This window comes from Mixophyes fleayi, chromosome 5 (genome assembly GCF_038048845.1).
Source record: "Mixophyes fleayi isolate aMixFle1 chromosome 5, aMixFle1.hap1, whole genome shotgun sequence".
Taxonomy (NCBI): domain Eukaryota; kingdom Metazoa; phylum Chordata; class Amphibia; order Anura; family Limnodynastidae; genus Mixophyes; species Mixophyes fleayi.
In genome coordinates, this window is record NC_134406.1 from 231,633,966 (window position 1) to 231,650,552 (window position 16,587).

Sequence of the window (16,587 nt, forward strand, 5' to 3'; positions counted from 1 at the left end):
GGAAGCAATTCAGGGGCCAGTCACTGCAAGTATCGACACTCCAGGGAGGACAGGGGTTTGTGGGGACTAGGAAACCCCGCCTGGGTGCGCCCCTGAGTGTTATCTTAAATGTAATTTACTCACTCCCCTTTTATTGTATATCCTCCTTATAGACCAGAGGGCTCATTTAGAGTACGACACATTTGAGCTTTTAAAGTATGTAGGAAAATATGCAGGAAGAAAAAAAGCATATGCACCCGAATATGTTCTCAAGATGCGCCTGGCTCCAAACTAGCAGCATTTGCACCAGATGTTTCAATAGAAAGTGTATATACTTCCATGTAATCCTCCAACAACATTGGTGTGATGAGACTCAACCGGCCCCACCTTGAAATTTCCCACTGCCATTACCTTTAGCTGTTATATACTTGTGAGATGGATACTATGTGGAAAGTAGGCAGAGAGCTGATCTAAAGTGCCGTCATCTCTAATTATCGTCCGCATGTCATCCTTAGTGTTTGAGGTTTACACACTATTGATTTGTTATTGTGACTTGCTAGTCATAACAATGAAAGTTACTGATGCATCTTTAACCTCAGTAATAAAGTACTGGAGATATATATTGCAGGTCAGGACTCGGATATTTGAATATCCACAGGTCTGTCTTTTAATGCTTTAATATCACCAGCTGGGATTCCACAGAGCAATTATATTAAGGAGCGAAAACGTTGCAGAAATCTCCAACTATTCTGTTCACTTAGGCAGAGATTTAGTTGAAAATAGCATATAGAAACTGAAACTTCATTTATAAATGAAGATTGGATATGGATAGACACTTTTGTCTTCCGTTAACATGCCTTTAGCTACATATAAATTGGAGGTCCACAAATTTAGCAGAATGTTAGCGTTACATATCTGTGTCAGTTTAGTAAAAGGATATAGCAAATATCACTCCACACAAATTAGGTGCATGTTGTATCTACTGTATGTGTCCATCCTACGTGATCCAGACAACACATGCAATATTTTTACTAATCTACACTTGTCTGAGTTTGTGTGCTCTTTCATACAGCAAAATACTGTATTCTAGAAAAGGACTACATATCAAAAGCATGGATACAAAGAGGTTCATTGAGTACATGAATTAATGTACCTCTTTGATACAGTATCCATGAAGTTTATTGCAGCTAGATCACATGTGGAATTGAGCCGCTACTAACCAATCAGAGCAGCTGTCTTATATTCTGACCACTTAGAGTGAAGCCACTCTGCATTAGTTAGTTAATGATAAACCTCCTAGCCTGTCAGTTGCGTTACTCCTTTGCAAGGAGCAAGTCAGTGTTGTCCATATGTCTTTCTTGTCTTGTCTTTGGAATAAAACCTGCAAGAATGAAGAGGATCCCTGTGGATTTAGTTCAGGATGTCCCAGACTTTTTTGAGTTCCAAACCCTTCATGGATTCCTTAATCCTTCATCAACACCAGGCAAAATTTAGAAATAAAATCTGATCTGTAAGATAAAAACTTCATAAATAATATAGGTAATATTAAACACGTTAAGAAATAAATTTGGAGAAGTCTATTAAAAGTAAAGATATTTTCAAGATACCTGTGTTTTTTTAAATAGTATTTTTTTGTGTTCTACAGATCCCAGTGGGCCCAAGATACCAGGGCATGCATGCTCTTACAGCCATGAGTATGCTGGTACTTGTAGTTCTACAGGCTCTAGTATACCCACAGTAGTGCCGGTTAAAAAAAAATAATAATAATTTTAACTATTTATTACTCCAAAATCCACAGGTGTTGGGAGAAACACTAGTGATATTAGCATGGATCTATTTTTCCCAAGGGTGGGTGCCTGTGTTTTTTGCGAGCCTGATTTTCCTATTCAGCCCCATGCTGAATAGACTGAGGCTGTGCGACCTTAGAATAGGGGGGCTACATGCAGCAGGTTTCTCTGTTATAGTGTGTCCAGTCCAGCTTGTCATAGCCTGGTGCTGGTTGTGGTTTTTGCGGGGAACTCCCGCATTATATTAGTGGCAACTAGTCCAGGCTCTGAGTGCTGGTTCTTGGATATTTGAAGGTTGGTATGCTATTTTTATTTATTCATTTAAATATTCTTTTAAACACTGCAAAGATCATCATCAGCATGGGCCACTGCACCAGGGTTCGAACAGCCTTCTAAATGTACTAATCTGTAGCTGCATTCATCTGTTATTACATCTCAGTTATGTGAATGCACCTTTACTGTACTCGTCGGACACTTGCCCTCTCCTTCATTATCCCATGCTGCCTCTCTAAGTGCAAGGAGTTGCAAGTCCGAATCTGCATATGGATGTAGGTACATGCATTTTTAGTGCAGCTTCAGGCCCATCATATTTGGGGCTGCTGCATAGTATACAGGTCATGAGTCTGCTACATTGTATGTTCTTCATTTAAAGTTATTGCATTGTATACTGAGAACTTTTGGCTGCTATATTGTTTACTGGTGATTAGGGGCTACTCTAATGTATACTGGGCAATTGGGGTTGATTAGCTGTATAATTCACAGTTGGGCTGAATATAATACTGATATATAAAATGCAAGTCATTATGGCTTTATAATTTGCTTGTGTGTGTTTATTAGGGATTCAGCCAAAATCACTGGGGCTGTATAATATTTTGCAATAAACAATATATTGTACTAATAATGTCACATCACAATAAAATATAATATGTTCTAAAAAGCACTATGTACGTTTATTTTATGAATCTGCATTTGTCCTTGTATCTATGCTAGAATAAATGTAATGATTTATCAGTAGCCAGCTCTTTTACAGAGGAAAGGTGAGGAGTTGTTTGCATGTTTCTATTCACAATATGTTGGTGGCAGCTTTTCATTCTGTGCAATTGTTTGAAATGCTTGTATTGCACTGGCTCTGAGGATATCAATGTTCTAGGTTACCTAAGAGTTCAGCATTTTAATATATTATTATATTGTGTTTGAAATACAGGTAGCTAGATATAAATACATACAAATAATAACCAATGCAGTTGTAAATATTGCAGGCTATAAAAAACTGAGTATTTAAGACCTGAAAGCAAAAGAAAAAATATTATTAATAGCATTATTGCAAAAGTAGCAAGAGATATCAGTCCAATAGGGAGGGGTGAATCTAAGACACAAAGGGGTGACACGCAATGTGAATACGGACTGAGGCAAGCTGGAAATAGAAGGGAGATTGGTAGGGTTTGATGAATAGGTGGGTCTTTATTTAAAACTAGAAGCTGCTGTAGAGTCTGATTAGGAATTGAAGTGTATTCTACTATGTGAGGTACAGCACAGGAGAAGTCTAGAAGGCAGGGGTTGGATGTGGATATCAGTTGAGAGTTGAGACGCTGGTTATTGGCAGATCAGAGATGGCAGGAGGGTATGTGGAGTGAGATGTGGTCGCAGATATAGGGATGGGAGAGTGGAGCAAGGCTTTGTAGGTGAGGATGAGAGGTGAACTGTACAGTGCTGCGGAATCAGTGGTGCTATATAAATAAATGGTGATGATAATGATGAATTATTAGCACTACAACATTTACAGCTATATGATATACTACAATTAAATGGTATAAGGGGGTCCTTATACTGACGTGTATTGTTTCATCATATTTAGAGGGAAAAAAGTCATCTAATAGCTGCTTTGATTTAATGAAATTTTTTGATTGACATAATAAATCAAAAGAAACTGGGAGCCATTCACAACCCGGCGTTGCAGCACTAATTAGCGTCCCTTGATTTGTGCTGCTGTGTCTGAAGTCACGTGTTTGTGCCATCTTGGTATTTGTAAAGGATCAGATTTAGGATGTCTGTGCTGGTCCTGCCTGTAAAGGCCTAGCATTGTGAGTGTATTGGTGACCCATCTTGGAGTAAATAAAAATCATATTCTGAGTAGGTTGAAAATGTTTGTGTTTTTTTCTTGCAGATGCACTTTGAGCGTCACCCTCGAACAGGCGCTTATTCTGGCCCGAAGTCATGGGCTGCCTCCCCGTTACATCATGCAAGCTACAGATGTCATGAGAAAGCAGGTTTGTCAGATATTTTGTAAACTGATCTGCAGTTACCCGATGAAGTCTTACTCTACAAGTGGTATACACAATGCACCTTTGTCTTACTCTACAAGTGGTATACACAATGCACCTTTGTCTTACTCTACAAGTGGTATACACAATGCACCTTTGTCTTACTCTACAAGTGGTATACACAATGCACCTTTGTCTTACTCTACAAGTGGTATACACAATGCACCTTTGTCTTACTCTACAAGTGGTATACACAATGCACCTTTGTCTTACTCTACAAGTGGTATACACAATGCACCTTTGTCTTACTCTACAAGTGGTATACACAATGCACCTTTGTCTTACTCTACAAGTGGTATACACAATGCACCGTTGTCTTACTCTACAAGTGGTATACACAATGCACCTTTGTCTTACTCTACAAGTGGTATACACAATGCACCGTTGTCTTACTCTACAAGTGGTATACACAATGCACCTTTGTCTTACTCTACAAGTGGTATACACAATGCACCTTTGTCTTACTCTACAAGTGGTATACACAATGCACCTTTGTCTTAATCTACAAGTGGTATACACAATGCACCTTTGTCTTACTCTACAAGTGGTATACACAATGCACCTTTGTCTTACTCTACAAGTGGTATACACAATGCACCTTTGTCTTACTCTACAAGAGGCATACACAATGCACCTTAGACACATTTGCTTGTCAGTTGAGCTCTTTAGATGCCTGTAGACTCAAAATATTCCTCAACAATTATCTCTTTCAAATTCACAGAGGTTTAAACTGTTGACACACATGAAGAATGAATAGTTGTGTATATGTGCAATCGTACCGTGTACAGTTAAAGCACACACATTATAATATGACTGTTTTCAGTGTGATTATTTTCAATCAGACAATAGGTAATAATGGATCATCACTCTGCATGCAATGCAATTTTGATCTGAGCAAAAATACATTTAGGGGTATATTAAATGTAGGACAGTTGTAGGATCATTAGGTTTAATTACAATACAGTTAGTATGCATAAGTATATACTTAAATCCAATCTTTTGTCAGAAAACATTCAATCTAATCCATTTGGATTATCAATTTGGTCAACTGCATTTGATCAAATTTGATGTATGGTCATCAGCACAACCGCAATATCCATAGCTATGAGTAACCAGGACTATCCTGTCCTGTCTGCTATTTTAAGTGTCTTTCAATTGGGTATGAGCATCTATTGTTGGACACGTTTTTACTCACTGTCCATTGATTGAGCAATTTGGAATTAGGCCTGACCAGATTCAACCTGTGGCCAGTCAGTGCCCATATGGTTAGAGTAACTTGTAGCATTGTGCTACAGAGCTTGCAATCACGGGAGAACCCACCTGTAGTACTATGGGGTTCTCCTGGACAGTATAACGTAGCTTGCATAGTCTTACACATGCTGAGGAGTACACATCAACAAATTTAAACCGTTCCACGTGATCTGAGAAGGAGAATAAGAGGGTAGCGGTATATATATAGAGAGAGAGAGTGAGAGATACTGTGTGTGTGTATATATACAGTAAAGTCCATAAATATTGGGACATCGACACAATTCTCATATTTTGGGCTCTATACACCACCACAATGGATTTGAAATGAAACTAACAAGATGTGCTTTAACTGCAGACTTTCAGCTTTAATTGGAGGGTATTTACATCCAAGTCAGGTGAACAGTGTAGGAATTACATCGGTTTCTATATGTGCCTCCCACTTTTTAAGGGACCAAAAGTAATGGAATAATCGACTCAAAAACTATTTCATGGACATGTGTGGGCTATTCCCTCGTTATTTCATCATCAATTAAGCAGGTAAAAGGTCTGGAGTTGATTCTAGGTGTGACATTTGCATTTGGAATCTGTTGCTGTAGACTCTCAATATGAGATCCAAAGAGCTGTCACTATCAGTGAAGCAAGCCATCTTTAGGCTGAAAAATCAAAACAAACCCATCAGAGAGATGGCAAAAACATTAGGTGTGGCCAAATCAACTGTTTGCAACATTCTTAAAAAGAAAGAACGCACCGGAGAGCTCAGCAACACCAAAAGACCCGGAAGACCACGGAAAACAACTGGTGGTGGATGACAGAAGAATTTTTTCCCTGGGGAACAAAAACCCCTTCACAACAGTTGGCCAAATCAAGAACACTCTCCAGGAGGTAGGTGTATATGTGTCAAAGTTAACAATCAAGAGAAGACTTCACAAGAGTGAATATAGATGGTTCACCACAAGATATAAACCCTTTGTGAGCCACAAAAACAGGAAGACCAGATTAGAGTTTGGCAAACAACATCTAAAAAAGCCATTACAGTTCTGGAACAACATCCTATGGACAGATGAGACAAAGTTCAACTTGTACCAGAGTGATGGGAAGAGAAGAGTATGGAGAAGGAAAGGAACTGCTCATGATCCAAAACACACCACCTCATCAGTGAAGCATGGTGGTGGTAGTGTCATGGCGTGGGCATGTATGGCTGCCAATGGAACTGGTTCCCTTGTATTTATTGATGATGTGACTACTGACAAAAGCAGCAGGATGAATTCTGAAGTGTTTCGGGCAATATTATCTGCTCATATTCAGTCACATGATTCAGAACTCATTGGACGGCGCTTCACAGTGCAAATGGACAATGACCCGAAGCATACTGCAAAAGAGTTTTTTAAGGCTAACAAGTGGAATGTTATGCAATGGCCAAATCAATCACCTGATCTGAATCCGATTGAGCATGCATTTCACTTGCTGAAGACAAAACTGAAGGGAAAATACCCCAAGAACAAGCAGCAACTAAAGACATTTGCAGTAGAGGCCTGGCAGAGCATCACCAGGGATGAAACCCAGCGTCTGGTGATGTCTATGCATTCCAAACTTCAGGCTGTAATTGATTGCAAAGGATTTGCAACAAAGTATTAAAAAGTGAAAGTTTGATGTAGGATTGTTTAGTTTGTCCCATTACTTTTGGTCCCTTAAAAAGTGTGAGGCACATATAGAAACCGTTGTAATTCCTACACTGTTCACCTGACTTGGATGTAAATACCCTCAAATTAAAGCTGAAAGTCTGCAGTTAAAGCACATCTTGTTTGTTTCATTTCAAATCCATTGTGGTGGTGTATAGAGCCAAAAATATGAGAATTGTGTCGATGTCCCAATATTTATTGACTTGACTGTATGTATATATATATATATATATATATATATATATATATATATATATATATATATATATATAAAAATATGTGTGTGTGTGTGTATATACACACACATACATATATATATATATATATATATATATATATATATATATATATATATGAGGTGCACTTTTTAGTTTAATCAATTAAGAAATAAACATATTGATTATGTCTGTTGTGGAGTTTTTTATTACTATTATGTTTATTTTATAAACAGCCAAAAAAATATATGAAAGTTGTATGTGTATGAAACAAAGCTGATTCATCAACTTGTTAAGAAATCACCATAGGCATAAGTTAATGTGGTAATCCACTTTTGTACAACCCACTCAATAACCTGCAACGACATCTAGGGTGGTGCCTCCCTGCACCCCTCTATTTATCTGAAAAACTTCAGGACACGATCACAGTGCACGAGGACTGAATCTACCCAGTGACCCTGAATATGGAAGCCACATCCAGGCTATTGAAGAGGACTTCATGGATTTAGTCCCCCTGCCCTACTTGCTACATTTTATATACAGGTCATAATGAGTGTGACTGTCAACTATTGGGAAACCACTTAACATATCTCTATCCACAACCTATGTCTTGTCTTTCTTCTCTGGTCTGATCTGTCCCATCTGAATCTGTTTATCATTGCTAATCAGACACTGTTAAAGTAATACAAACACAATCATATAATTGTATAATAAACAGTTTTTTATCATTTTTTTTATAAGTGAGGGATATTTTACAGTATGAAAGTTCATAAAATGAACAGATTTATTACTGTGTGCACTAAAAATATATTGTCATATAACGTTTCATTTTTACAGTTTTACATTTTGAAGTTTAACCACAGCTGCAGATAGACAATTGATTTTTAACATTTTTAGATAATCATTCAGCAACCAATTAACTTTACCCCTAAGCACAATTCCAGCGATAGAGTTGAATCTATGCATGGCAATTTAATTGGATATTATCCTGATTTATAGTAGAAAACTGGTTCAGAATCTTTGGAGAAGACATCCTGTTGACATCAGCACTTATTGTAATGGATACACCACTAATGCAATTTTTGGCAATGTCTGTTAGCACTGATGAGCTAATCAATAGTCTTGGCTAGAGTAACGTACTAGAGTAAATCTATTTTAAAAGCAATGAAGATTTGGAATTTCAGAAATCACTTAAGTTTGGTTTTACATTTGTTTATATTTTTAGCATGTAAGATTTCAAGATTTTAACCGACTTGTAAGAAAACAATTTTCAAAGATACAAATTGGCTTTCAAGACGACTTTTCAGAAACTAGATAGCAACCATTACATAAAACTTTCTCTGCAAGAAAAAAACAGTTTATTTGCCCCCCTAGTCTTTTACCAAGTTGCGTTTTTAAGATACGAATTACAAACCGTCAAATAGCGGATACGATTTTCAGCCCCAAACCGCAGAATTCATTATCCTGCGGTTTGGAGGCTGAAAACTCAAACCGCATCCGCTGTGTGGCGGTTTGTATTCATCATATACCAGCATCTAGCTGTATCTGTCACACAAGAGTAAATCCTCTGTTTGGTAGCTGGAAAGTCACTGCTTGTATAAGACTGTTGCAATTAAGTGTCACGTTTGTAATGCATTGTTCCTTATCCTACTAAACATCAGAAAAAATGAGTAGAGTAGTTGTTAAACCTATAAAGTAATCATAGCTTATCTCAGCAAACATATCTTATTATTTGTATTTTAAATGAGTAATGTGATTGAATGTATCGTTTATTTTCTATTTCCAGGGAGCAAGGGTTCAGAACACAGCCAAGAATTTGGGTGTTAGGGACAGAACTCCAGCTTCTGCTCCAAGGTACAGTATATAGTATAAATCCTCAACGTTACTTGTAGAAAGTAATATTTACTGTACTGTATTTGTCTGTATGATCGATCTATCTAATATCTATCTATCTCATATCTATCTATCCATCTCAAATCTATCCATCTCATATCTATCTATCCATCTCAAATCTATCCATCTCATATCTATCTAATATCTATCTATCTCATATCTATCTATCCATCTCAAATCTATCCATCTCATATCTATCTATCCATCTCAAATCTATCTCTATCCATCTCATATCTATCTATCCATGTAATGTCCTCTTATGTGTGTGTTTTTTTTGAGAGTGAACATTTTTGGCGGATTTTCTTAATATTTTGGTGTGAGTCTATTCCATAGATCTATCACTGTTTTCATATTTCCTGTGAAAAAATTCTTCCATAAGTTTTCGCCCTGGAAAATTATAATGAAAAAAGAAGTCCACACAATTTTCATTTGGTTAGCCTACCTGATAATAAGATGATATGCTATTTACATATACTTGGAATGAAAAAGAGATTAACTAGTTTTTCTCTTGCCTTCCCCATTTCCACTCTGTTTTAATCTTGTCGAGTTAGATTAGATTTAGATCACAAAGAGAGAGACTTTTTTTGAAGAGCCCGTTGGGCTGATCATAGGTTTACTTTAAATGTTGTTTTTCAACAAAAAGGCCTCTGGCATTAGGGCTTTCATGCATATACTCCAAAAAATATATCTAATATAGCTGAAATACAATGTAAGCAAAATGGACCTCTACTCTGGTTGACAAGTATTAGCATTCAGAAGTACTGAACATGCATTCACAATAGAGGGAATACTCATTTAGCACTTGCTAACTGCTAATAAAGTCAGAAGATGTTTGACCACAATGAATGCTGCAGGGAATACTATCAGATATGTTTTTTAGCACATCAGTCACCTATTCCCAAAACAATGTGAATGCAAAAACAATGGTAAGATTTTGTCTATATTTTTATTATTATTAAGTTTTATTTATAAGGCCACAAGATCTACAGAGACACATAATGTGGGGGTCTACTGCACTAAACTAGCACTGTTTTTATAAAGCCTGTGTGTATGAGCACTAACGCAGTACGCTTCGTAATATTCCCACATCTGGGATAGGTGCAATTTGGAGAGCTGACTTCTGTTTCACTGCCGATCATGAGCCTTGCCTATTAAATCATCTTCTAGTGACCTGAAAAATGCACAAAAGACTCTGCAAGTACTCCAGCTGATATCTCCAGAACAATGCATCAAGGTTCTATTCATTATTGGGAGGGACATTAACATCATTGTCACTTTACTAGCCTACAGAGTGACATTTAAGACAGATATAATCCCAGGTGTTTGGAGAATGATAAATCTAGTTCCACTACACTAAAACGCAGAAACAAAGAATATGATAACTATAGATCAACATAAGGGAATTTAATAGAATCACTAAAAAATAATTGTTGACTATTTATAGTCAAATAAATTACAATAACGTAGACAGAATGGATTTGAGCAATGTTATCATTAACAAAATTTAAATTGTTTTGGGTATAATCATAATACGTAAGGCTACTATGCAACCTTGCAGCTAATTAAATCGCATCCATAGTCATTTTAAAGGGGAGCGGGCCAAAATGATGCGGTTCCCGGAGAATCGCATTGTGGAGGCTTCAAATGTGGGAGAATTGGCAGCTCTACCGGAAGTCCGGGAGACCTACCCAGAATTCGGGAGTCTCCCAGGCATTGCGGGAGAGTTGGCAAGTATGAGATAGATAGATAGATAGATATGAGATATGGGATAGATAGATAGATAGATAGATAGATAGATAGATAGATAGATAGATAGATAGATAGATAGATATGAGATATGGGATAGATAGATAGATAGATAGATAGATATGGGATAGATAGATAGATAGATAGATAGATAGATAGATAGATAGATAGATAGATAGATATGAGATATGGGATAGATAGATAGATAGATAGATATGGGATAGATAGATAGATACATAGATACATAGATAGATAGATATGAGATAGATAGATATGAGATAGATAGATGGATAGATAGATAGATAGATATTATAAAGTATAAGTCTCTGTGACTACTGCAACATTCAAGAATAATAGATAGATAGATAAATATGAGATAGATGTGAGATAGATATATAGATAGATAGATAGATAGATAGATAGATATGAGATAGATAGATAGATAGATATGGGATATGGTATGGATAGATAGATAGATAGATAGATAGATAGATAGATAGATAGATAGATAGATAGATAGATAGATAGATAGATAGATATGAGATAGATAGATATTATAAAGTAGAAGTCTCTGTGACTACTGTAACATCCAAGAATAATAGATAGATAGATAGATATATGTGAGATAGATAGATATATAGATAGATAGATAGATATGAGATAGATAGATAGATAGATAAAGAGATATATATGGGATAGATAGATATTAGATAGATAGATAGATAGACAGATAGATATGAGATAGATAGATATTAGATAGATAGATAGACAGATAGATATGAGATAGATATGAGATAGATGTGAGATAGATAGATATTAGATAGATAGATAGATAGACAGATAGATATGAGATAGATGTGAGATAGATAGATAGATAGATATGAGATAGATAGATAGATAGATAGATAGATAGATATTATAAAGTAGAAGTCTCTGTGACTACTGTAACATCCAAGAATAAAAAGATAGTTTTAAATTGTGTATCTTTCAACAATATTTTATGTCACTTCTTTTGCAGTCTACAATACAGCTTTGTACTCAATTTTTATATTGAGAACAGTCATCATGCACCCACAGGTTATAAAGCTGAGGGGACATATATATTTTTTTGGTAATAGGAGAAAACTGTTTCATAATAGATTACATGATTTATGGCTCAGCTCCTCTGTGTCAAGTATCACATTAGAGAAAGCAGAGGTACAGAATTTTATATGATTATTTACAAAAATAGTAAACAAACAATGCAATAAAACAGCAGGGCAAATCAGCAGGGTCCCGGCTGTAATGAAGGAAAAGTTTGACCAGCTTAGAGAATGATGTGTTGATTCTACTTTAATATCATTATTAAAGCATTGCCTAGAGACTTGTGTCTTTTCCAACTCAACACCATTTCCATCACATTGATTACTTTTCAAGTTGTGCAGTTTCAGATAATCTTCTCCTTGGAAATAAAGCAATACTTAAGAAGTGTCTAAGTATGAAACATGATTGAGACATTATGATACAGGAAGACATTTTAACTTTGGAAAAAGACGTTCAAGGTCTTTCATTACGTTACTATTTGCATTAAAATAAGCCTTTAAATCATGCTGTGTATTTTTTAGACATATATACAGTATTCTGTAATGTAAGGCACTGAGTTAGGCTCAGATGCCAGTATATATTGGACTAATTTATCAAAGTCACTGCTGAATAAATCAGCTTCATCAGATTTTGAGACATTTTTCACTCACTTCATAGATCCAGAACAGACTCATCAAGTCACGTGACCACAATTAAGGTACAAAATAGAAATTACATCTTAAAATAAAACACTTAACTAATCTTAATAAAGTACAACTAGCAATGCTAATATAACATTTTGCACAAGAAATAAGAAGCAGATAAAACTAAATATTTGTGGTCCAAGAAGTATAGTTTGTGAGGTAATAGACCTTAAATACTATGTTTATATTAATTGGACTTGTTTATAGCACAGAGGTATTTTAGACCCAGACAGAACTTGCTTAATAAATAGCAGCTGAACACTAAAAGTTCATACTGCAGTTTATCACTTCAGAAGGAGCAGAGGAAAGCAGTATTTATCAGATGGATAGAAATGATCTGAAATAAAATTGTCAGAAATGAAACAAGAAATTATCCTGCGCTCATGTTTCATACTACGTAAGATTCTGTGATCATTTTACTTTCTATTCCACCACCTGTATTTGTGCTTAGAGACCTGATTGATCTATTCCAGCTGCAGTTTAGAATAGGAACAGAAGATACAGCATACTAAACAACATGCAGTACCAGTAAATAAAAAGAGCTCCTCAATAACATATTTCTAATGTACTGTACATCAGTAGTTCATAGGAGGAATGAGAGGAAGGAGGTTTGTGTAGAGAGAGGTGACAACCTCATAGGCAAACCGAGGGGAGGGGGGTTCCTAGTGCCTGGAAACCCCCTTCAAGCCTGGGGCACTGTATAATTGAGGTGGCTGGACCCTGCCCTAGCTTCACACAGCTCTGCTTGAAAAGGAATAGTGTGGTGGAAGGGGGAAAAGGGATTTTAATGTAAGTGTAGGGGAGCACAATTTTATGTGATGTGGGTTGGGTGTAAAATAATAATTTCATAGTAGGTTGAGAGTGGGAGTCTTTAATTTATTGGTGGGGTAAAGATTAGGGATATTTCATTTAATAGTGGGGTTATGGTGGACAGGCTGGAGGTATGTCCCCCTTCACACGGCTCTGCTCGAAAAGGGAGAGCTGCGTGCACCTAACAGTAGTGCATGCAGCATTGCCCATGTATATTATGGGGATAGGAAGAGTTGAAGAGCAGCCAAACACTGTCTAAAATTATAGCCACAGCCCCATGCATGCTGGTCACGCCCACTGGCGGCGTGGTGGGGAAACCTTCCTCTACAAATCTTGCGTGTGCCCCTGCACCTAATGTAAATTCTTATATGGATGCAGGTAAGCCAATCAGTCAAAATTCTGTTTCCAATTGTGTTATAACAAATAACACATCTTGTGAGATGTTGATTTGTATGACGAGTATGTATTCCTCACTTGAGGTGCTCTCCATCAATAGCTGAACTTGATCAAGATGCCACAGAGGAGATCGGCCCAGATGTAGTTTATTTAACAGGTATATGGACAAAACTAGAAAACGTCATGACCACCATCAGCTATTTATATAGCGCCACTAATACTGTAGCGCTGTCCAGAGAACTCACTCACTCCAGTCCCTGCCCCAACATACACACTCCCTAACATACACACTCACACAGATCGAGAGAGACTAGGGTCAATTTAATAGCAGCAAATTAATCTACTTAGGCAAAACTCAAAAAAATAGACATTCTTAGCCGTAGTGAAGGGCTATTCACTCTTTAGGAAGTACAGGGGGTATATTTACTAAACTGTGGGTTTGAAACAGAGGAGATGTTGTCTGTAGCAACCAATCAGTTTCTAGCTGTCATTTATTTAGAACACTCTACAAAATCACAGCTAGAATCTGATTGGTTGCTATAGACAACATCTCTCCACTATTTCAAACCCGCAATTTAGTATATATACCCCTAAGTGAGGTGACAGAAGATATAACATGTAAAATGGATCAGGATTACTGGATAACAAGGCATGTAATACACAACAGAACCACATGGGAAGCATAGAAGAAGTACATAGCAACATACAATAATTTGACACTAACTCTGCAGGGGCATCACAGTAAGCCTTGCAAACACATTGTTGGGAATCATCCCATATACCATAACTTGATATACATTGGTTGCTCATCATTGGAAAGCTCATCTTTCTACTTTGTCATTTCAAATAGGTTGTACAAGCTGTGCCAGCCACCACCTGCTGATGATGAACCGTGAACACGCCCACCGTGGAATCAATTGGATCATTACAAACAGAACTCATTTCATGACTGCTCTTTGTAAGTGTGGTTATTAAACATACAGGAGGACGAACATCTATTTTCAGTATTGGTCACATGGAAAGAACACATTCAGCTCAAGCTCGGAGGACTATATGCCGATAGCATATTGTGTACACTGGAATCCCATTGGATAAAGCACTTACATGTTGTAAAAATTCAACAAGGACATTGAATGTTGAAAGGTTTTGGATTGCGGTTCAAAATCTATTTCCACATACAAACAGGACCTATGTTATTTTTTTGTATTGTGTCAGTGAAAATGGAAGTATTATATTTCAAAAAGGAAGCATTTATATCCACTTTGGTATCAATAAACTTCAACATATATAATATATGCCATCATTCTGTATAACTGTAGTGTACAAAATTCTAGTTGGTCATTTTTTCATAGAGCATCAAAAAATTTATTTTGCTAATTAGAAATAGATATAGAACATTAACCTGTTAATAATGTACACTGTATTGGGAAAGCCAGTCACTAGACATAAATTAATGAGAATGTATGAAATAATATTCTTTTATGTTACGTTTTCATTTGTGCAATACTAGTAACTCCTCATTTTCGATGTAGTATTGTGGTTAAAAACCCCTATATTGCTCAACTGATCTATCATTCTGTCTTCTAAAAATATGAACTATTTGAGTGGCATAATTCTTTCATCATAACACAAACAAATTGGCTATTTAAAGTTCTATTTCCTATCAAGTTATATTTCAGATCATCATCTGGTCTAGTTGATGTATTTATTTTTTCTAAATCATTGCAACTTAGCATTTTAAAAAAATTATATTTTACTTATATTTAATTACTAGCTATTTCTTAGCAAAGCAATGCTTGCTACATTTTTACAATTGTAAAACACAAGTAGATCAAGCTCACCATTATCTAAATGATCTTGCCATAGATTATTAATGTAGATCAATGCGTTAATCTGCCACTTTGATCCCATAGATTATTCATCCCAGTTATGTGGTTTACTAGCTAACTCCCTTAGCCCATGTGGTTGGATTCCATCTGCTTCATCTTGTTTCGATATAACTTCATACCCTTCCCGATTAGATAAGTAATGTGGACTTGTACTGATGAAGTCTATTCCTTGGATTTATATGTGGACATCAACTTAGACACATCTCCTTGTTGTGATACATGAACAAGTTGAGCTGTTTTGATCTCTGAAATCACTGTCACTTGATTTAAAGCAAACACTATTGTTCTCTGAGTTTCCTCTTGGAACTATGATAGATAAAATTCTAAGAATGATCATTTTATACTGACCCTAAGCACCCTGGGTATACTTTTCATTATTAAAATATGAATTGCATATGACTAAATAAATAACTGAACTTTCTTATTTAGCCAGCTACCTCTATGTATTGTATATATAGTATGAGATATAATGTAAACCTTGCTAGATTAGTAGACATATCTAACTGTCATATGTATACATTAGGCGTTTAAGAACAGTTCAAATTCATGGTGTGTATCTTTGACTTTTTTTACGTTTATGAAATGTAGGATTTTGAAATAAATGCAATACTACGTATAGTATTTACAAAATTACATTTCTACGTGACACTTTATACATGTGACCAGAGTAGAAGGGGGTAGAGGCTATGGGAATGCTTAGAGCGTTATTACACTGCTTAATATACACAGGCAAATATAGGATCCTTAAAGTAGAAAACAATGAGGAGAATTAACAACGATAATATTAAGTAGAGGGTGATCTATTTACTTTCATATGTTGTGAGAGCACTTCGGAAATATGGATAGTTAGTCCTT

The 16,587-nt window shown here is 36.2% G+C and overlaps 1 protein-coding gene across 1 annotated transcript in view; it reads left to right on the forward strand.

Moving 5' to 3' along the window:
- The window catches only part of PREX2 (phosphatidylinositol-3,4,5-trisphosphate dependent Rac exchange factor 2), a 232,822-nt gene extending 216,457 nt beyond the window's left edge, over positions 1-16,365 (forward strand). The window contains exons 38-40 of the mRNA XM_075213618.1: positions 3,931-4,033; positions 9,019-9,086; positions 14,694-16,365. Of these exons, the coding sequence (XP_075069719.1) occupies positions 3,931-4,033; positions 9,019-9,086; positions 14,694-14,739 (217 nt within the window). The 3' untranslated portion in view covers positions 14,740-16,365. The remainder of the gene's footprint in view (positions 1-3,930; positions 4,034-9,018; positions 9,087-14,693) is intronic.
- The last annotated feature ends 222 nt before the right edge of the window (positions 16,366-16,587 follow it).